At 39.0% G+C, this 23,224-nt stretch overlaps 1 protein-coding gene across 2 annotated transcripts in view; it reads left to right on the top strand.

Annotated features, from left to right (window-relative positions):
- Window positions 1-23,224, top strand: part of SCAPER (S-phase cyclin A associated protein in the ER) — a 131,287-nt gene that overhangs the window by 35,005 nt on the left and 73,058 nt on the right. For both annotated transcript variants that reach the window (XM_079317865.1, XM_079317864.1), the window contains exons 16-22: window positions 1,157-1,312; window positions 1,457-1,599; window positions 5,032-5,113; window positions 5,227-5,379; window positions 6,509-6,616; window positions 19,431-19,567; window positions 22,715-22,780. In XM_079317865.1, coding sequence (XP_079173991.1) covers window positions 1,157-1,312; window positions 1,457-1,599; window positions 5,032-5,113; window positions 5,227-5,379; window positions 6,509-6,616; window positions 19,431-19,567; window positions 22,715-22,780 — 845 coding nt within the window. The remainder of the gene's footprint in view (window positions 1-1,156; window positions 1,313-1,456; window positions 1,600-5,031; window positions 5,114-5,226; window positions 5,380-6,508; window positions 6,617-19,430; window positions 19,568-22,714; window positions 22,781-23,224) is intronic.

Below are 23,224 nucleotides of genomic sequence, written 5' to 3'. Positions count from 1 at the left end.
TGTATCTCAGCTGTGACTGATGCAGCTGTTCATTTGTGTTTCAAGATAAGCACAACAAAACTGATTGCACTTTTTTCCTTAGTTGCTGTTTCTGTCTTGGATTAAAAGGATTTCTAGACTACCTAATTCAGTCTACCATACATTGATTACTATTCCATTACACCAGTGTGACTTCTGTAATTATATTAACTAAATCACACTTGCCATAGTTCCCCAGATAAGCAGATGTTTCAAATATTGTGTGTATTTAAGTGTGTGGGATCTGCTGCCTCACAAGGTTCTTGTGTTCTGAAAATCAAGGTTAATTGGGCCAGGAGGCTTTAGAGAAATAGCTGATGGGTAGGATAACTGCAGACCATGGTAACTGTTGCTGCCCAGTTGGTTATCTAAATTCCCAGTGCTTGCTTGTTTACTGACCTGTAAAATCCGTTCTGTAGATGGATTCTTGTCAGTAAACAAAGTTACAAACATGATGCTACCTCTCTTTTTCATGATTTGGTTTTGCCTGTATGTGTGTTCTCTTTTCCTGTTTTATTTAGTGTACACATTAAAGTTCTTTTAAGCTAAGCTTTTCTTATTTTTTTATTCTTATATATTGCATTGTCCTGTGGTTGAAAAAGATAATATGTGTTCATGGAACAGGCTATACGGATAAGAAATATTAGACCACAAGCCTGTTTGGCTTTCTCTTATTCATGCTATCTGTACTTTCACTTTTTTGATCAGTAAGTACACATGTATTTAAAATTAGCTTAAAAGCCCTGTTGGATTCTGCTAGCACTTGTGTATTTTATTGATTCAGCCATCTGGGTTTTAGCATTACACATTTTGTGACTGAGAGAACGGACTGATGAAATCTCGATGCTGATAGAATTGAGAGAATTTTTCTATGTTTTACCTAAAGTTTCTTGTTTCTCTGATACAATCCAGATTTTATTTTTATATTCCATGGGCTGTCTTGTTTAAAACAAACAAAATAAAACAAGAAAAAGTCATTACAAAACCTGAAGACTTATTCCCAAGTTTGTGATTTTCCAGCCCATTCTGGAGGAATGTCCCACAAGTTTAATTATCAAGTGGATAATTAACAAATGGATGAAATTCCCTAAACTGAAATGTATTTCACATTCTTGGTTGGTTTTCTGATCGTGTTCAGGTCAATGAAATTGCTTTTATAAACACTTTGGAAGCTCAGAACAAGCGCCACGATGTGCTGAACAAGCTCAAGGAGTACGAGCAGCGCTTGAACGAGCTGCAGGAGGAGCGCCAGCGAAGGCAGGAGGAGAAACAGGCACGGGACGAGGCAGTGCAGGTACGAGGGCCCTGCACCTGCAGGGGCACACTGAAATGCACCTTGGGGTTCCTTTTGGCTCTGCAGGCATTCAAGTACAGTTTCTCCTAATCCTGCGTGTTGCATGCCTGAAAGAGCAGTGATAATTGGTTTTTCCCTGGCTAGGAGCGCAAGAGAGCCCTGGAAGCAGAGCGGCAGGCCCGGGTGGAGGAGCTGCTGATGAAGAGGAAGGAGCAGGAGGCACGGATTGAACAGCAGAGGCAGGAGAAGGAAAAAGCACGAGAAGATGCAGCACGGGAGAGGGCCAGGTAACTTTGCAATCATTTCCTTTCCCTGGTATGCTCCCCAGCAAACTGCACCTTCTCTGTAACAGCAGTACCTTCCTGCTTGTCAGGCTTAGGATTTTAAAAAGTGGCATTAATAAGGATTCTTGATGAAGGGCTTGAAAGGAGAAATCAGGTGAGTCACCATAAATTCTATGGTATGTTTCTGTATTTCTTACATACATGCACAGTGTAAGCTGTAGGGCTGTATTTTATTATATTCATCTTAGTTTTATTGCAGACAAGACCTTGTAATAATTTTCCTTTTTCATATTTCACCCTAGTTTTCAAAGGAAACAAGATTAATGTACCCATGTTCTCCATTTCCTCCACTCTCCAGAAACTTGTGGACTTACTGGCATCAGTTGGATTTCACATTGTTGTAGACACCAAAGATTGCATTGGTGAAGCACACAGCTGGGAAATCAGGCTTCATTAATTCTGCTGCCTGTGGACTGCTTGGTTTACAGTTTGCCCATAATTAAAAGTTCATAAAGAGAACTTCACACAGACTCTTCTCTCTCTTCCTTTTGAGCCAAACATGAGGTGCAGAGAGGATGAATGTTGGTGTGTGAGATAGATTTACTTTCTAGTCTGATACATTCTGCTTGTTTAATTTACCAAATTCTCTTTGTATTCACCTCCTATTTCTCCCTCTTTTCCTGTAGTTCCCCTGCCACAAGCATTTCTTAAAACCTTGGTAAAAGTTAAAGGGTTTTTTTTCTATGATGGGTGTTTACTAATGGTTTTGGTTTACTAATGGTTTTTAATATCATGACTTGTTTTCTTCAAAATTGTCATGAAGAGGATTTTTTTCCCCCCAAGTAAAATATTCAGAAATGTATTGATCACTTCTCATATTCTGAAGTCCTGAGTGACATAATAGATTCAGTTTTCTGTTAGATGTGTAATGAATTCTGGGCAGGATCTATGGCCTATTCCTGGGACTTCATGAACCTTTCCTCAGTGTATTGAGCCAAAATCACACTGAGGCAGAGCAATTTGGAAGGGATCCTTCAGTATGTTATTCTCATTTGGAAATACTCAAGGAAGATTGGGACTAATGGAGGATTTGGTTGTGGTGTTTTGGGAAGGTAGACCCTGTGTGTGTAAGGAAACCCTTAAAGCAGGCAAATGGCCAGAAATTGCCCTATTGCCATCTTTGTCTTCTAAGGCCTGCTACAGTTAGATCCTGGTGAAAATCTCCAAGCATGCATTTCCTAGCTCTTTGTGTTTAGTCAGAGTTAAACCTGCCCCATCCCTTTGTTGCACCCCATTCATTTCCTTGTGACTGGTGAGGAGAAGCAGTTTCCATTTGCATTCTGTTGCTATTGTGTGTCAGCAAATCTCTGTGTTTGTTGCTCTAACACTCCACTTTCAAACCCTTTGTACTTGATATTGCAGTACTGTGCTTGCACTTGTTTTTCTTTCTTTTTCCTTTGCCAGATGTTGATTGCATGAGAGATTTTTTTACTTTTTCTCTTTTCATTTGTTTTTTTTCAGATAATTTTGGGAAAGAGTAGGAAAGAATGTGTGTGGTGCCTTACAACGTGGTGATTTTGTTATGTCAGGGTCATTACATGTCCCTAGTACCAGTTCTGAGGTTTCTCTAACACAGCAGAGTGAGGGGAGGACTCGGTGTCCTGGGCTTGAAGCTCGGGGGGGGGGTGATCTTCACAGGAATCTGGCTGTCCTGTCCCTTCCATCCTGGATTGCAGTGTTTTTTGGTGGAACCTTGGGGGTATCATTTGGTGTTTTGTTGGGCTTTTTCCTGCTGCTAGGACTTGGTTTGTATCCTGAAGATTTAATACTGGCTGGAATGAGCAATTTTTGCAGTATCTGCTTAAAGTTTCTTCAGTATAAGCTTTACTATGTGCATCTGTTGGTGATTAAAACATCTGTATGAATAGAATAATGTACTTAAAACTGACTTTAAAAGCCCCTCTGCCCTTAACTTTTTTCCAGTAAAGTTTTAGTTGTAATTTCAAGGTATTTTATGTTCCGGAGTTGAAATCCACAATACAGACAACGTTGAAATCATGAAACTTTATAATGTACCCTAACCATGGAAAAAGAATGCTTTTCAGAAGGGCTTGTGCAGGAACTGTGTTGATACTCTATAAATGGAAACCTGAGAATTTTGTTTCACAGAAAAAACATTTTTAACACAAATTATGAAATGGTAATAATCTGTTGTATTTTGTAGCAAACAAATATGAAAAAATGCAGCCTGAAAGAAACAGCTAAAATGAGCTTGTAGTTCAGTTTTCCTTTCTGTACCTCAGGGACAATAACTCATGAAATACCTGATGCTTCTCATCCATAATCTCCTCCTCACCCCTCCCATGCCCACTATGATTGGAAGAGTTCACTTTTTCTCTCTGAAAGAACAATTTTTAGTGTTTTTCATTTGATTTACTTCCTCTGCTGTCTTCTTTCCTATCCACTCATATTTTCTGTGGCTTTTTGTTTTAAATACATTACTTTATCTGAGCCTTCTATATTTATGAATCTGATTTTGTTTTTTTTTGTCAGATTTGTATTTAAAAGCCCAGACAAACAGGAATCCACATGGGATGAAATCCATTGCAGTTTGGGTAATAGTCCTATGTCAGGCTCTCAAGTTTTGTCACTCAGGTTCCTTCAATTTTGGGATGTTTTTTGAAAAGGTGGCTGATGGCTTTGATTGACTCCTTCATAGCTCACTTTTACCCAGAGCTTTCATTATGTCTTTGGCACTTCATAGCTGCCAGGCTTCTCTTCCATCACATTGCACAAATTTTATTTGTATAAACAGCATAAGTAGCTGACTTTCTTCCCCTTGGCTTACTGATCACTAGGAAGTTGTTCTTGATGAAACTCTTACCTTCAGGTTTCTGCTTAATGCTCATGGTTTATAAGTCAAGTTACACCCCTTATTCTTTTCCAGGAAAAAAATCTAAATCTCTTCAGCAGGGTGATGCTGTTGGTCAGAGTTTTATCTGGAAGTTTCATTATTTAAATTTGTACTAATGAGCATTTTAGAGAGCACTGCCCTCAGTGCTACAAGGGTTTTTTTTTTAATTTGTTGTCTGCGCCTCCCCATTGGTTCACTGACTGCAGTCCTTGGCTGAGGAATGTAAGTGGTTACAAGGTTTCACATCCATCACACTTTTTTGGCATCTTCAGTGCTCTGATTGGGACTGAGGTGTCATCCAGGTTCTGCTACAAAGTTCAAGTGTCTGTCTTTGTCAAGCCATTCAAATGAAAACATCTTCATTCTCTGTTATCTAAGGTGCTTTTTGTTGTTTTTCTTTTTTTTACTGAACAATCTTATTTTTGGGTTTTCTTGTTCTGCATTTCAAACATAAATGTGCCAGTATTATTCATGCTTTACATTGATACAAATTCTCCCTGTTCTTATTATCTTTTGGTTAGAGATCGGGAGGAGAGGTTGGCAGCTCTTACTGCAGCTCAGCAAGAAGCCATGGAAGAACTGCAGAAGAAGATTCAGCTGAAGGTATAAAAGGATACATTAGCTGAAAAATACATCAATATTCCTTTGCACAGTTCAATTCCATTTGCTGTGTTCAATGTGTTTTCTCTTCGTTGCTTTGTTTGTTTTCCATTCAGCATGATGAAAGTATTAGAAGGCACATGGAACAAATAGAGCAGAGAAAGGAGAAAGCAGCTGAGCTGAGTAGTGGAAGACATGCTAACACTGACTATGCACCAAAGCTCACTCCCTATGAGCGGAAGAAGCAGTGCTCCTTGTGCAATGTCATGGTGAGTTGGGCAGGGGGGATGCTGCTGCAGTTGCAAGACCAACCCAAGCCAGGAAGCTACAAGTTTTGCTTCATTCCCTTGCACATTTACTGTATCCCTGCTCTGCTTTTGTCAGAAGTGCAGCTTACTCTTCTGTCCATAAATCAGGTGGGTTAGGGAAGATTTAAAAGAGCTGTAGAGTTGTGGGTAGCCTGGAGACTGTGGGCACGGCTCAGTTATTGGCTGTCTCTGCTGAGAGAGGCAAGAGCTCGGGAGCATCAGATGGAAGAAGGTAGTTAAAGGACAAATTCAAAGCGAAGTGAAGAATGAGGTCCTTTACACAGCAGGCAGGTGAGCTGGGAACATATTGCTGTAGGATGCTGTGGATATTTGAATTTATTGTGAGTTCAGGGGCTGATGGGTTAAGTGTTGTTGGTCTGAAGTTCACAGAGAAACCACATCAAGCTCAAGAAGTTCTCAAATTGAGTTTGGTTGGATGCTTAGAAGGGTTGGACAGGAAAAGGTGTGCTCTCTCTCTTTGTCTCCTCTTCCTTTGGTGTTTGATTTTCTGGTTGCTCTTGGGAGCCAGGGACATTGCTTGGCAGAGGCCCAGCCTCAGCAGGGGCTCCCTGTTCCAGGAATGGTGGGGGAGAGAAGCCACAGCCCCTGGGCCAGAGCTGAGGGATCTCATACTGGTAACTGCTTTCACTGCCTTGCAGAGACTCTGCATCATTGGAGCCTTACATGCCACTGAGCATTATTTCTCTTTAATTGCTGCATTAAGCAAGATTGCATGGCATCACCTCAGGCAGTGCTGGAACACAAACTCACAGGCTGGAGCCTTGTGCACTCACTGATGATGCATTTCAGAATGAAACTCCAATATATGAGATGAGATTGAAGTGAAAATGAGAGGAGAGTCTAACATTTTTTAATCTATTATTACACTGCTGGCTAGCAAATAATTCTGTAATTTATTGTTAAGTCCTGCATAAAAGATGTTTATGTAAATGAGGTTTTCTTACTGTGCTTGAATTTCTGAACATACCCCTGACAAATTGACATATTTTATATGAGAGTTAAAGAACTGTTATTTATCCATGATGGAATTTGCAAAGGAAAAATAACTATGAAGCTATTGTCATTACAGATTTCATCAGAAGTGTATCTTTTCAGCCACATTAAAGGGAAAAAACACCAACAAGCTGTGAGAGAAAACAGTAGTATACAAGGACGAGAGCTTTCAGATGAAGAAGTGGTAAGTTTTATAGTATTTGTCTATATTACATCTGGTTTTAAATGCCATTCAGCTGAGTAGCCTGTGAAAGTCTTGAAAAAGGAGTTGAGCAAGACTTTCTTTTAGCATGGGAATCACAGCAGACTACCAGTGAAAGAAACAGTGCAATCACATACTGCAGGCAATTGCCATTTGAAGCTGTTTCTTTATAAAATGTGACTAATTGCTTTTCTGTTAATCAAATGGATTTTTTGTGTCACTACATTTATCTTTTCATCCTGAAACTCTTATAAATTACAGTTGTCACCATCCTGCTAGTTTCTGTGTTTCTTGTTGCTTAAAATCCCTTAGTCTGTTTTAGGTGAGCAGATGTGCTGTTCTGTGCATAATGCTGAAAACTGTAAGATCTGAAACATTTTGGAAGTATTAATATTGCTAAGGAGAATAATAGTTTTTCAGTAGCTTCTTTAGAAGAGTTGGCATTTAGAGGGATTTTGAGGAAGCATTGAGGACATTTTGTACTAAACCAAGAGGCTACTCTTTTAATGTCTTATCTAGTTTTTTGTTGCTGCTGCCAGAATTCAGCTACAGTATTAAGTCAGTTCTATGAGAGTTTGGGTTCTGTCCCATCCAAAAAAATCTGTGAATGCACCTATGTTATATCTGTCAGGTGTTGGGAGGAAATAGTGTGCAAGTCAGTTCTTCAGCACTGATTCAGATTGAACTTAGTTTTGTTTGGAAATCTGTTTCCAGCCAAGCTGATTCAGATGACGCTGTCCAGTAGTTCTGATTCTTTTACTTTCCTTCACAATTCTTTTACTATTTTTATTTACTGAAATATTCTCTTTGTTTTTAGCTTCTTGCATCTGGTTGTAACATGTTTTCCTTTTTAAAAACTTTCGAGAGTTAGGTCTCTGAAGTACTGAAATCTACAGAGGTTGTTATCACTGAAAAAACAGAAAAAAGAAACTGGAGAGGCACAGTAATCTGGAGGAATAAATATTTGTGGAGTTGCACCTTCCTGCCCCTTCCCAGCTGTAATGAAACTACGTAAACTGGTTTCTCAGTTTCTTTTTTCCTCTTGGACAGTGGTTAGTGGGAGTAGTGTAGTTTTGGATTTGCATTTTAGGTGCCAGGCATACCATGTGAGAAATCTTCATGCTGCAGCTGTTTGCCTGGAAATACCAGCTGTGAGATTTCCCTGAATCTGTGCTGTTGTGGGCAGTCCCAGGTTTTGATTGGCATTTTCTCAGATCTCTCTGGCCTTTGCTGGTCCCTGTCTGGCCACTGATGTCTGAAGTGTGTTCTTACTGGGAGCTGGCTTAGAGGAGTCTGGAGGAAAACCAAGGAACTGCATTTCCTTGTGGCTGGGCATTACAGGCTCTGCATATTTAATCTGATCTGATAGCTGAACAATTCCAGTTCCTGGAAATGGGATCAGTATACATCCAGCTGCTGAAAGAGAAGTTCCACTAGAGGGCACAAAGGTCCTGATTTTTGTGCCTAAATCCAGGGATTCTCAGCAAAATATTTTGATGAGAACTTAAGACATAGCTGAAGGTTAAATGTTGCATTTCTTGAATGCTTAGTGCAGGAGAGAAAGGAGAGAACCACTTTAACTGAATGAACAGCTTGAGAGTTACTATAGCTGATTGCAGTATCCTTTATCAAGGTGGTGCACAGTATTTGGCACACTGGCAGTGTATGGATGCTTCCATTGTTACATGTTTTATATATTATTTATGGCTATATTTCAGTTAGTCAAAGTATAAAATTCTGAACTGTATTATCATAACATGAAATTTCCTAGGTCTGAGGCCTTCCCTGCTTTTCTTACTTATTTTTTTTTCCAAAGAGCAGTAGTAAGACACATTGTAGATCTGGGCAGTGTAAAGTAGGAAAGCAGTTTTACTAATCAGAACAATCTGCTTTGTGTATCCTTTATTCAACATGCACAGTTAATGCCAACCTCACAACTGAAGCATTCAGTAACATCTCAGGTTTTGAAATACTTGAGGAAAAAATTCCAAAGTATTATGCAGAAGTGAACCCATATTCCAGGAAAGCTTTGTAATAGTCATAGTTACTTATATATCACTGTTTTCAATTTTTCAGTCAGTGAAGGTAACTCTAGTGAGAACACAGTTGTGCTACTTAAAGTTATTACTTGTCATCTGTGATGTCTTTAGATTATATATGTCCCTGTGACCCTTCTTTTTTGACATAAAAGATTTTATTTATATCACCTTTGACCTAATAAAATTTCCCCTTTAACCTTGTGCACTTGACACCTCAGATAACTTACTCTTGATCTTTGACTCATTTTGTGTTCAGCCTGTTCAGTACATTAGGTAGCTGCCTGGAAAGAGAGCTTTTATAAAATTCTAATCTGATCATAGAGTTCCTTTACTATTACTTGAGAAACCACAGGATTTTAAATACTTTAATTTTGTCCATATTGTTACCTCAGATTTAGGTGTCTCCTCAAGACTTTGGAAACTGATTTAAGCAAATGATTGTATAATTTCTCTTTACACAGTAAAGATTTTTCTTGGTTCATTTGACTGTGAGCAAAAAGTTAAAAACTTCTTAATGGTCATGGACACTGATTCCTCTGGGCCAGGTGGATGGTAGGAGTTATCTTGCCAAAAATAAAAAGAAGCTGATGTATTCTGGGGGCTTTCTCTTTGCTGTAGTGTCTATGAATTCTGTAATTTTAGAGACATTTTCAGAGGTAAAAGCAGACTTCGTGTTGGAGCCATGTCCCACTGATTTAGCATTAAGTGCTTATTGTGCTTAATTCCAGCATGTCTGGTGCAGGAGCTGACAGCTGGGATTAGACTATCAGGAAGGTGAATTCAGCACAAATTGATGTGATGTGAATCACACAAAGGAAATAGTTTTGCTATGAATGAAGATACAAAAATGAAAGAGCATGGAGTTCTTTCTCAGATTGTGTGGCAGCTTCATTGCACGTCAGGCTTTTGGGTTTTCTTCATCTGGGGCTTTGTTAGTCTCCAGGTGAAACAGTTGCAGCTTTCTCTTACAGCAAAGAGCTCTTCGTTTTCTAACAGTGGTTATCCTGTAAAAGCAAATTAAGTTCTGTTCACATTGGTTTCTTCCTTTGTAACTTTGCTTTTGTCTGGCCTCTTAAGGATACATTAATTCAGCTAGGTGGTAAAACTTGCAGCAGGCTAAAATTCACCTTCAGTGTATTTCTGAAGCTTTCAGTGCTCCTACTGCTCCACACCATTTCAGCATTATCTCAGTGCAGTAAGAGCATCCTGCCTACATTATCTCTGTGCTCAAGTGCCTGGCTGCTCCCATCAAACTCTCAGCTTCGCCTGCTCTTGCAATGCCATTTTCTGTGCTATTGATTTCCCGCCCCCTCTCTCAACATCCACCTTGCTTTTAGTTCAGCAAAAGATGTAAACAGTGTAAGCAATTTGCTTTCATTGACTTCACTGAAATCAATTAGTGTGTTGGTAGTCCTGACTAATTGCTTTGCTGAATTAAATAAAGCCTGTGTAACACAAAGGCCTCACTGAAAAGGTGCCTGCAAAAGCCATAGGACAACACCTGGTGATTTCATTAGGCTGAGGAGTCTCTGCAAGGACTTTGTAGATGTTTTCTCCCACTTGTAGCTCCTACAGATTCACTTTTATGCTCCTCTGCTTTCCCTTTTGTCTTTGCCTTTCTTGTCTCTCCTGGTTTGTTTGGAGAAATAGACCCAAGAGCTCCCTTTGAACCATTGTCCCAGCTTGCTCTGCATCTCCTGGCGTTTAAATGCCATGGTTTAGAGGGACTTTCAGAATATAAATCATGTCATTCCATGTGGTCTATGAATGTTTCTAATAAGTGAAAAGCTCTTCTAAAAACCAGATGCAATAGATAACTTGGCAGGGCTTGGTTAATTTATATAAGGTGCGTGCTACAATTTTATGTATTCCAAAGAAGGATGGAGGAATATTGATGAGCTGTTGTTTGCCTATGTGAAAAATGTGCTTTTTTTTAATAGGGAGAGAAAACTGATTCTATTGTCATTATATAAAGGCAACAAAGAACTTCTAAGAGTGAATTTAGATCAAATGAAAACATAATCCCATGATGGAGCAGAGAGGTGATTGTTGTCTGAAGACTGACAGTGTTAAAATGTGAGGATTTATAGAGACCTGGTTGGGTGAGCCCACCCACGTTCCTTTGGAAAAAGCTGCTGGCCAGTGACTAAAGCTGCCTGTGGAGTGTGGCTGCCCAGCTGGCTGGGGCTGCATGGGAGTCTGTCCTGGGCCAGCTCTGATTTACAGAGTGCCTCCTGTGCTGGCAGCTGCCCTGGGTACAGGCAAGGAGTGCTGAGAGCACAGAGCTGGGCTGGTACCAGTGCTGTGCCAGCCAGCTGAGCTTTACTGGGCTGGTACCAGTGCTGTGCCAGCCAGCTGAGCTTTACTGGGCTGGTACCAGTGCTGTGCCAGCCAGCTGAGCTTTACTAGGCTGGTACTAGTGCTGTGCCAGCCAGCTGAGCTTTACTGGGCTGGTACCAGTGCTGTGCCAGCCAGCTGAGCTTTACTGGGCTGGTATCAGTGCTGTGCCAGCCAGCTGAGCTTTACAGCCAGCACCACACACAGCCAGAGCTCATGTTCACAGCACTTGGAAGTTCTAAAAGATTTTTAGATTTTTTTTTTTTTTAAAGAAATTGAACTGTTTTCCTAGAGGTGTGTGCTTATCCCATTATTTCATGAAGAGGAAATTACTGAGGGTAAAAGATGTGGGAATAGTTTAATGTCTGAGCTTTGCTGCTCTTCATCTGTATTTATAAAGAGCTTTCTTGTCTAGACACATTGTGGTGCCAGGATTTTGCTAATTATTATTCTTTTTAATAACTATGTTTTCATTACAATTCAGTTATGTATAACTACTGTTTTATTGCTTTAGCCTTCACAATATTGAAAAAAACTTTTGTTTTCCTTTCTGAGTCAGAGCATTTTCAATTTCTTGTATTTAAATGAATAATGGTGTTTTATGAACTCCTTGTCTAAAACACAGGATTAAGCAAAGTGGAAAATAATAGTAAGTATGGTCACTTTTTGTTTCATCTAATAGAGGAGTTTGAAGTGTTTATACCTGTGGTTATGTAGCTTTTAAAAATCATTATACACAATTGATTATTCTCTTTTTGTTTCTGGAATATTCATATGTATGTTACATGTCTAGCTGTATTCACAGAATCAGACAGGTTTGGGGTGGAAGGGACCTTAGAGTTCTTCCAGTGCCACCCCTGCCATGGACAGGGACACCTCCCACTGTCCTGGGGTGCTCCAAGTCCAGTCCAGCCTGGCCTGGCACCCCAGGGATCCACTGCCCACAGCTCTGGTCAGTGCCCAGTGTGTCCAGCCTTGCTCTTGCCCTGCTGTTTGCCCTTCACCTCTCCTGGCATTTGGCTGCTGCGCTGTGACCATTACAGCCCAGGGAGGTGACCCTGACCCAGCTCTGGGGGTGCTGCAGCCATTTCTGGACTAATGTTGATGCATGTGTTTTGGTCATATGTAGAACAAGATTGCTGTTTGCTTTATTCACACACTTCACAGTAAATTCATTTTTTTTCTTGGCATCTGTTTATAGTTCTTCAACAGTAGCCCATTTTTCTTCTCTGTTGCCCAAGGGAAACAATCTGTAAATCACTTGCAAACAAGAACTCCCCATCCCAGTAAAGCCTCAGATTCTGGTTGAGTTGGCTTTACTCAATTTTGGGGTTTTTTTCCTGAGGAAGGAAGGATCTTTTGTTTTTGTTTTTGTTTTTTGTTTTTGTTTTTTGAGCAGAGTTGCGTGTTACTAGAGGAGTGGAATTACAGCAAGTATCTGTGGTCCTTTTTTGGTTTGGGATATTTCATCCCTCATGGATACCTGTGATCCTTCCAGCCCAGGAGCTCTGGTCATTCTGTCATTCTGCTGTGAATACTTCTGTCCTGGAAGACATTGTCATGAACAATCAATGATTATAAAGTCTAATCCATGTTGCAGTTTGCAGAAGGTCTCTCAGTACCCCATACATCAATTCTAGTTTTTTGTACTTTGCATAGCAATAGCTTCTTACCTTTAATTTATTATAAAGTGTTGTTTTTCTTGGCAAAAATGGACATGATTAATTGTTTATTGGCTGTGCCTTTAATTTTGATAGATCACTGCCAGCAGCTGCACCCTTCCTATTTTTGGCTTGGATATCTTGAATATTCACAGCCAGTAAAAAACTACTGCTGGCAGGCCCAAGGGCACTGTGATCCCCCCTTTCTCTCAGCTGTCCTTGCAGCCAGGTGATAATGTCAGTGCCTTGCAGCTTTCCTCCCTCATCTGCAGGGATGCTTCCCATGGCCAGCATGCAGAATTCTCATCCTCACACAAGAGACACCTTTACTTTGCCTTCTGTTCCCACATTTGGAGTCACAAGTGACAATGAGATTAAAAATCTGAAGAAATACTTAAAGCTCCTATTAAGAGTTTTATATGTTATTTATTTTAGTGGCAGAGTGTCATGTCATTGAATCTATGGACAAGCAAGGTGACTGGAAGTGCAGTCACTATTAGAAGTAAAAATAGCTTTTAGTTGGGGCATGCTTAAAAGCAGGATTAGTTCCTCGTGGAAAAAACCCCTAAATCCCAGACATCAAGGAAAACCTAGCTGTACAATAAAAGTCCCTCTTCAGTTTGGAATGAATAGTAAAATTTTTTCAATGCTCTCAACACATCTTCTGAAGTACAGTCTAGCATAGAAATGTGAGTAATTAGAATCTTGATTTTGAGAAAATAATATTTGAAAATTCATTGCATTATAGCCTGTTTCTTATACATGTAGCACTTCTAGTCACATTTATTAATTCATATTGATTAGGAATACCTTCCTTTTTTTTATTCTCCATATTTTGGAGTGGATCATCTCTTGTGGTCCTATAATAGTACTTGATCTCTTCATGATGAAGAATTACTGATCATTTGTGTTTCAGGCTGCCATTGTTTAAAATGGAAGTGTGCTTTTGATATAACTTATAGTCTGATGCAGCATCTGTTTTCCATATTAAATATTGTCCTAGGTTATGAGGAAAAAATAAAATAGTGAGGAGTTATGTTGAAACACCTAGTAAAATCATGAACAAATATTCCTGTGGTAATGTGATTTAGAATTGAACCTCAACCCTTCAAAATTTGGCAAATATCCCTTAAGTGATTATATACACAAATAAGAAACCATTATTCCTGACATTGGTAATAAATACTGAAAACATTTTTAAAAGATTTTCTGCAGTTACAGGATATTGTTTGTTTTGAAACAGGTAGAGATATAAATCCAGAAGATATATGTAGGCTTCAGAATAGTTACCTACTGATTTGCTAGAATTTATTCCTTATGTGCCTTTCCTCTGTGGAAAATATTCAGTTTGATATATATTTTTTATATTAAAATGGTAAATGAATGACAGCTATTATGTGATATATGCTACTACAAGTATTTCTTTATAGTCTTCCTCATGTTTATATTTAATGCTGATGGGAGAGGGCAAGTAACAACAAGTGTTTGGATGTTCTGAAGACCGAATGTAGATAAATAGCTGGAGGCAGATGTTTTTCAGGTTGCCTTGCTTTGCAGATTTGGGTTATGAGAATTGCTTTTCTTTCAGAACTTGTGGATTCAAGATTGGAAAGAATACAAAAATAACAGAATAACCAGCCTTACAGTATTCTGGCATTTCTGCTTCAGTTCTGGCCAGAATCCAGAAATGTGGAAGGGAATGAAAATTAAAAATAACAGAGGGAAAAAACCCTATAAACTCTTGAGATTTAGCAAGGTCGTTTTGGCTCAGTTTTTTTTGGGTGAAAGTCCAGTAGCCAGAAGGTTTTGCCCATCTGTGACTTGATGAGTTTCTAAGGATGGAGCCCTGGGTGGCCGTGCTACTGCCAGCCCTGACCTGCCTGTGCTGGGCACAGCATCCCCCTGCAGTGCTGCCTCCCTGATGGTCTGGCTGCTGCTCCAAGGGTTCCAGAGCTGTCCTGCTCTGCTAGGGGAGGACCAGGATCTGCAGCCAGGCTCCCCTTCCTGGCTTTGCTGCAATATTGTCCTGCCTATGCAGCCTTGCCCCAGGCAGAATTCATAAAAAGGCAACACTCACTTAAAAAGAAAGGGACAGGAAATAAGGGTTTCTGTTATGGTTACCTCTAATTTTAGAAGGAGGGAATTTTGTTAGGGAGAATTCTGTTTGGCACACTTCACAATTTAATAAAGTTCCTATTAATATTTTCTGAGTAGTGAAATGGATAGTAGCATATATGTAATACAGGGAGCCAAGAAGTGTCACAGTCAAAGAGATGGGGTAGGAACATGATTTTGCAGTTGTGTTCTGGTTTGATAAATAGGTATCCAAGGCTTCATCTGCCAAGGACACATCCATGGATGTTCTTGCTGTAATTAGGACACTAAATGGGAAAAGCTGCTGGAGAGTATTGGTCTTGTGAATGGCTATTGTATGAAGGGGATGTCAGTTGGGAAATTTCTTGTCCAGCTGCTCTATTTTGTACAGATTACTGAGGTTTAGAATCTGGTTTAAGGTATGGTTTTCCTCAGCCAAGTAGAAGTGGACCCTGCTCAGCTATATAGCATTTCAGCACTTTGTAGCATTTGTTGCACTGTCCATGGAAAACTTTGCAATTATGTTTGTTCTGGAGTCTGAAAAAATTGCTTTTGTTTCAGGGGGTATTGATTATAATGCTGTTATCCTGGTAGTGGAAACATGTCATGTAAGAAACAGAGAAAACATTGGTTGTAAGAAGTGCCTAGTCAACTAAAATTATCAACTTCAAGATATGAGATTAACAGGGTAGATTTTCTGGTTCGGGCAGTTGAAGGGGACTAGGCAATAAGCAGCAGGAATGTGACTTCAGGGGTGACCTTACTAGCTTTAGCTTTAATGCTTTTGGCAACTCAATTTCTCATGTAGTTTGTAGATGAGGCCCATCTGTTGCATTTGGAAAGCTTCAGGATTTTCAGTGACTTGACTAAAAGTCAGAAGAGTTGAGAGAATGGAGGGAGAAGGAAGGAATAACAAAGACATTTTTTGTAAATAATCTAATTTCTGTCTGCTTTGCGGCGACTGCAGTTTTACATTTAGTATTAGTCTTTATCACCTTGCTTGTAAATAAAATATTGAAACTTGTACAGAAATTTATGTCAGTTGTTCTAAAAATTACATTAGTGCTCTATAAATGTTTAGAGGTTCCATATTGTTGTCCAGTTACAACACATGTGACTATACAAAATGCCATTAAATATCCCATGGTGGATGTTTTCTACCTTGCTTTTATTTCATGGCTTTTTCAGCTGGAGACTGAGGGTCTCCCCCTGAGACAGGTTCAGGAAACTTTGGGATTTTTAACAGTAGTTCTTAGCTTTGGAGACTGCATGGAAATAGCACAGGAGAAGATGGGTAACATCAATAACACAGATCACAAGATGGGTATCAAGGATGAGAAATGATGGCAGAAATCTGATATGGAATGGCCATCATAGCTGGCTCTGGTTTAATCCTGAGAAAAAAGGTGTCTGGTAGGGCAGAATCAGCAAAATTGGTATATTGTACATAAGCCTTTAAAACTGATCTTCAGAGAAATTGCACAGCTAAAATTGGTATGTCAGAAACTGAAACCACACCAAACATTTTTGGTAGGGCTGAATACAGATGATAATGACAGTAGCTTCCATTTAAAAAGATCCTCTAATAATGCTTTGCATTTATGATAGCCTGAATTCTCCAGAGATCTGGTGGTTTACCAATATCTGGGGATTTGGGGCCATAATGTGCTCAGTACAGCACAGGACCAGACCAGTGATAACCCTTAACATTGCCATAAGAAGAAACCCAGAACGCTTTTAGGGAGAGGATAAATTAATTTAGTCTCAGAAATTCTGACTGCACTTGGCATTTACTTATATAAAAATAATAATTTTTAAAAAGTGAAAGGCTTTCAGGAAGAAGTGTCCAGATTACCCAGTTATCCTGCATTACATTTATTAGACATGCACCCCAAATTGATGAGTTTCATTCTTACTTAAATGAAAGGATGACAAAAGTTTGCTTTGAAAATACTGCACTGGTCTCACACCCTTTTATGGTTGTTATTTTTGTGGTGTGTTCACCTGCCCAGCTATGGCTGTGCAGGTAAAATTACTCATAAGTTTAATTATTTAAAGGATTGGACTTCCTGTACTTCAGTGTGACTCAGTGGTTCTGAAACCTTCATTTTTTTTTTTTTTTTTTTTAGATAACTGGAGCTTAATAAAGCACAGGGATAAATACTGTTCCCCTGCTCTGGAGGTGATGCAGCAGCAGCTCTCCTCAGGTGCCAGTTGTCACCCAATACCAAGCTATTTGTTATTCTTGTTTCACACCTGAATGGTGTCGATCTGCCCACGGTGATAATCCCAGGCTTTCATCTGTACCTTCAGAAAGTGATTGTTTTTGTGACACAAGGTATTATTCCTGTGGTCTGCCTTTAATGAACTGTGTAGATGAAGTCTGGTATTAATCCACACTGCCCCGTGTGAAAGCTGAGAACGCTGAGAACCGTGGCTAGAGGTGCTCAAGTTGCTGTGAACAAATGTGTGCAGCCATCGTGGGGGCTCTCCTGGCCCCACAGCCTGGGCCATGAATGTGCTTGTTGAACCCTACAGTTCTCTTCAAGTCAGCAGGAATCACAGAGAAGGTGATGAGAAAAAGAGATGGATGTCTGTGCAGGGGCAAAGCTTTGTCTCCTTGCTTTGTGCCCAGCACAAGTGTTAGCCCACGGTCACAGCTGCCCTGGGGTGGTGTGGTGACCATCCCAGAGTGCAGTGGGAACTTTACTTCACTCTGCTGTCACTTTGGAGCAATGACAGTTTGAATATGTGCAAAGCAAAATCCCAGCTGCACTGCTGAAGGAAGATGTAGAAGTGCAGTAACAGCTCTGCACTCAGAGTACTCTGTATACTCAATTTTGAGTGTTACCAGTGCTGCATCCCACTGGACAGACCAGAGTTAGGCTCCTGGAGGTGCTGACTGTGCCTTTGAAAAGTAGGGATGTTCATCCCAAATGCCATGGAAATCATTGATAAATTCTTTCTCAGTAGATGTTCCAGGATTCTGTCACCCTGAAGTCTGGTAGGCAAGCAGCAGTGCCATACTATGCTCTGAGGAAGTCCTTTCTTAATCAAACTCCAACCCACTTGTAAACTGTGCTGTTTGAACTAAGGACTGGATTTCTGGTTGTAAAAAGAAAATTAGTGGAAAAGGTATTTTCAAGTGGGATTTAAGGTATTTTTGAGAGATACATCTCTCTGAGAGGTAAATTTGAGCTGTGGGTTCATAACCAGGACAGGGATGGTTTATTTTGCACTGCAGCAGCTTGGTGGAGAGTAACTCATTGCAATGCACTCCTGCTCCCAGGGCACAGCATCTGCAGATACCCTGAGAAGGTTTTCTTTAAAGCACTTCTTGCTAAAATGAAATGGAGAATATTAAGGGCAAGGAAAAAGCCTCCAAAAGCTGTTAAAATTACCTTACAGTGACTGTAGCACAGTGTGTGGGGTTTGAACAACTTGGACAATTCATTGAGGAAAATTCAGGTGTGTTGGGGCTTAGCCATGGTAGGCAGAGGAGCAAAGGGAAAGTCAACATTGCCTTTGGAATTTTCTTAGAGGATAATGGTGTATTTTTTTATGTCCAGTACTCACTCAGTAGAACTAGACTACTAATTCAGTATTCATTTTGCATTCCTATGATTTAAATTAGGTATTTCATTTACTGTTTCCACCAGATATATATTCCTAGGTTATACCATGCAGCACTGCTTTCCAAAAACTAAATGGTCTTTTTCCAGGAAATTTCACTGAGATTTATTTTATTTACAACAGATGCAGTATTTTCCTGAATCAATGAAAGAAAATATAGGTTGTTTTTTGGAAAATACATTTTTTTAAATAAAATATTTAAATTTTATCTGTAAGTTTTCTCTATATCTTTTTTTCTAAATCTTTGTCTATACATTTTTTTAGCACTTCACCTTAAGGGTACTTACCAAAAGGGAAGGAATAACTACATCTGATTGTGGCCATAACTGTATTCAAGGATAAATTATCATAATAAGCTATGGTGACCTGTACTTTATAATAAGTTTGGTATTTTGCAAGAAAACAGGTACAAACCCCAGTATTTTAAAAATGCTTTAAATACATTCTAATAACTGTAATTTAACTTGCTGTTTAGCATTTCTTCTGTGAGGAACTGAAATTTTACCAATATTTTGCTTAAATTCAAAATTTTTAATGTGGCAGGAAAGGAAATAGTTTTATTAATAAATGGTAACGTTGTAAGTAGTGAATAGTAAAATACATTTCCATATATTGTAATGAAGATTAAGACATGTTTAGATTGTGATGAAGAATTAATATAAAAACCAAAATGATCTTATTTAATGTAATGAGTTATGTTGGTAGGGCAGGTTTCCTGTAGCTGTAAGAGGCAGCTCAGAGGAGAGGAAGGATGTCAGCTTGGAGCCCATATTTGTTAGGTAATAATTCTTGCAAAAAAGGCACAGAATTTATTGTTCTTCTTTGAAGAATTTTTCTCCCTTTTTAGAAGGCACACATTTTGTTCTCTCCAGTGTGAAATAATCTCTTTTCCAAGATTCATGTTAAATTTTGGTTTCATTTTCATAACCTTCACTTAAATATTTACCACTATTTTTTTTTTTCCCTGGGAAGATAATCTATGATCTCCATCACAAACTATACCATTAAATATTATTTCAATACTTTCTGCAGGAGCACCTGTCATTAAAGAAGTACATTGTGGACATTGTGATTGAGAGTTCTGTTCCTGTGGAACCATTAAAGGATGGAGAGGAGAAACAGAAAATTAAAAAGAAAGCCAAAAAGCTGAAGGCACGGATGAACTCCAGGTACTACAAATTTCCTTTTTTTTTTTTCTTCAAGTTTTGTTCTAAACTTTACCTTCCATCCTCTAGTATGAGTGCAGTGGAAGGCTGAAAAAATGGAAAAATTATTTGCTTTGAGAGTGTCTTGAAAATAACACTGATGAGCCTAATTTATGGCCACTTTCTCTGATTGAGAAAGAAAACTGAGTATCGATCTGGAGCCCTTGGTTTCACCTGTTAAGAGCTTTTCTCATAATTGGATGCCAGTGCCCTGCCAAAACTGTAGCCTCTTCTAGCATACAATAGCATGTTTAAATTTGTGTAAACCATGCCTATTTTTCTTTCTAGCTATTGATTTTTAAATGAAGTATCAAAGAAAATCAATAGTAATCAACAAATAGAAGTCAGCCTGCTGTAGTGTCAAATCCCATGACTAAATTTAATCATTTTTTGTTGCCTGTCACAACAAGAAGAAAGTTAAAAATATCTTAAAGTGGAAAGTGAGTTGTCAGACGTGCAATTTGTTCTTAGTCTAAAAAGTGACATCTGCAAATGGGTGTGAGTGCAGGACATCATTATATCATGAGCTGGCAGTGTCACTCCTCGTGGCTGCATGGTCCCCAGCTCAGATTAATGCTCAGCTGAATATCGTAGCTTATATTATTATTAATAATAATGCATTGCTATTAATGCATTTCTCTCTAAAAATACTTCTCAGCCAGGTAAGAGTCATTGTTACACATTTCCTCTGCCTTTTTTAAGCAAGAAGGGTTTCAAATAAGAGAGAAAAGCTTGCACAGATTTTTAGAGCTGCAGTAGAAGTGAGATGTTTTATTAACTCCTAGCAGGTGCATTAGCCTTCAAATCCCCAACACTCTTACAGTGTGTTGTTGTTGTTTCTGACTGCTCTCCTCTTTGCATGAGCAAATCCATTAGCTGAATATCTCTGCTGGAACTGGATAATGTTCTTCATGTTTCTGCTTGCTCAGGATGCAGAGTTATTCATATGACCTGTTGATTTAATGCAGCTACTGGGTCCAGTTTTAATTACTTCTCCAAGGCTGCTTCTGTTGAATTTAGTCAAAGATTTGTCAGACCTTGGAATGCAAGTTGAAATAATAATTTATTGTTGGCACAGATAGGAGAAAAACTTTTTCAGAACGTTTTGAGTTTGCCTATGTCAGACTGCTGTGTGAGTCAGCATATTCGTCATCAAAAATTGTGATTAAAACAGTAATAAAGGGCCAGCATTTTAAAACAGTGATGTACTATTGAAAACTACAGTGAAAGTTTCAAAATCTTTTACACTGAGGAGACACAAAGTTTATGTTCATTAAGCTTGGTTTTAATTTTGAAGGGTGGCTAAAGTTTCCAATGGCTTTGCTGCCCTCTAAGATAACTCAGAGTTAAATAGAAGATTTTTCTGATTTTAACACACCAGACTTACTAATAAAAATGTCAAGTAGCAGCATAAAGAAGAGGTATTTTGAAGCTGCTAATTTCACAGTTTCATAGGTGTTAGCAGATAATCTCCATACCATGTTTTACTAAATATTTGCAGCTCTTCTTTAGGAAAATGAATAGTTACAGTGAGTGCCCTTACACCTCAGCACTTGAAATGTCATGTTCGTTTCAGTTTCTAAGAAGCTGTGATAATTTAAACTAGGAAAAAATAAGAACTGCATCCATATAGGTTCCTGTTACACTCCTGAGTTTCCAGATCTTAAATCACTCTTGCAGTATCAAAGCAATGAAGGGCAGAGGTGAATGAGGGGACAAATGGTGATCAATGGGATATTAGATGTGTTGAGAAGTTTCGTTAGTCTTATTAATTATATTTATAACCCTAAGCCATTTAACTGGTGCTATCAGTAACAGCGGATATATAGGTAAGTAAATTATCTCAGGTTATCATGTGTGTGCTGCTAGGAGGAGGATATTTGGATACTCACACAAGCAAAGCAGGGTTGGTGAGAGCTGAATGGGAGCATTAGAGCTGTGCTTAGCAGAGAGGTGGTCCAGGCTTTGCACGGATTTGAAGCACTGCAGCCATGAGCATTGAATAACAGGGTTTTGGGGTGATAATTCAGCTTTGACTGACTTGTCCCTACAGAAGCTGAAATGTGTTGTTTCTGGATAAGAAGGCAGAAGGTTAATAAAGGAATCTCACCTTCATGTTTAATACTAAATTCAGCTGTGATAAATGGCCTTATTAATGACCCACAAGTCAGAGCTGGTGGTGATGTAACAATATTTGTGTGGATCATGAGTTGGAATGGTGAAGCCAATGAAAGGACAATCTGAGTAGCTTTGGGAAACTTGAGCCATTTGGGTGAACAGAAAATACAAAGAGAAGTTTGATCTGTGTATCTGAGGGAAATGTATCTGCATCACTGCAGTGCCTGCATTAGTTTGCTTTATGTGTGTGTTAGAAATGGGTGTAGGATCATTACTGTGCCTTGCTCCAGGAGGGACTCATGGTTTGCACCTGTTGGCACAGGCTGGCTGCAGGGAAGACAAGCAGTGGAAAAAAGTCTTGTCTCGCCCTTCCTGCTTTTTGGCATATGGCCAGTGTAAACAATACTTTTAAGGGACTAAAGAGGTTGTGTTTCTGTTTCCAGCAGCAAAGAAGTCAGTGGTGGAGGTGTTCTTGTGCTGTTTGCCTGACATTCATTATGTTACATTACATAAAAAATGCTCCTGTGCCTGCAAATACAACCAGTTATTTATATGTTAATTGTAATCTCTCTGTACTAATCTGTCTGCGCTACATGTCTAAGTAATTAATATTTTAAATAATAATAATATTGCTTATGTATTTTTGCATATTATTGTTATATAGCATTAAATCACTAATCATTTTATAATTGGCAGAAGATTACTACAGTTGTATATATCGCTTGTGAAATTTTCTACCGTTTGAAAAGTCAGTTTAAATACATCTTTTGTGTACTGATGTTATTCTAAAGTAGCCATGTTAACCATAAATTGTTAATGGCCATTGGCCAGTAGTTAAGTATCAGTAGCTTATGGATTGTGACAGGGCAGCATTGACGGAAATGCTGTGCTTTACTATGAAGCAGAAAAACCCAAAGGTTTGAACTCCCTTGCTCTCTTACATCCTGTGCACTTTAGACAATAGTCAATAATAATGAATATTTTCTCCTCCAGGGCAAAGGAATATGAGAGCTTGATGGAAGCAAAAAATGCTGTGTCTGATTCCCCATTTAAAGCCAAGTAAGCATTTATCTCTCTATATTTTAGACATAACCTTTTTTCCCCTGTGTGTCACAGAAGTGCCCCTGAAATTTCTGGTGGAGCAGGTGTAGAAGGTTTCCCCTCAATATGGGGTATGTTGGCATCCCGAGTTACAGATCAATCTCTGATACAAAAGGTAAAAGGTAAACTTTAATAAATGCAGTTTTTTTCTGAAGACACTGTAAGTCCTAACCTGTGTAAGTTGCAATAGTAAAGAGAACATCTACTTAACCTTTTTCTTACCTGGAAACAAGGAGATTCCGGTCTTGTATTTCAAGACTGATGGGTGAAAATTCAGCACTGGAATTTTGGGATTGAAAATCTTATGCTTGACCTCCATTTGGTCAGAAACAAAGGTTCTTGTGGTAGAAACAGAGATGCTTTAATGTCTTAGACTGACACTGAGCTTTTTAAAGACTAGAC

Source organism: Erithacus rubecula (genome assembly GCF_903797595.1).
Source record: "Erithacus rubecula genome assembly, chromosome: 14".
Taxonomy (NCBI): Eukaryota; Metazoa; Chordata; class Aves; order Passeriformes; family Muscicapidae; genus Erithacus; species Erithacus rubecula.
The sequence above is the reverse complement of the archived record's forward strand: the minus strand, read 5'-3'. Positions and strand labels throughout refer to the sequence as shown.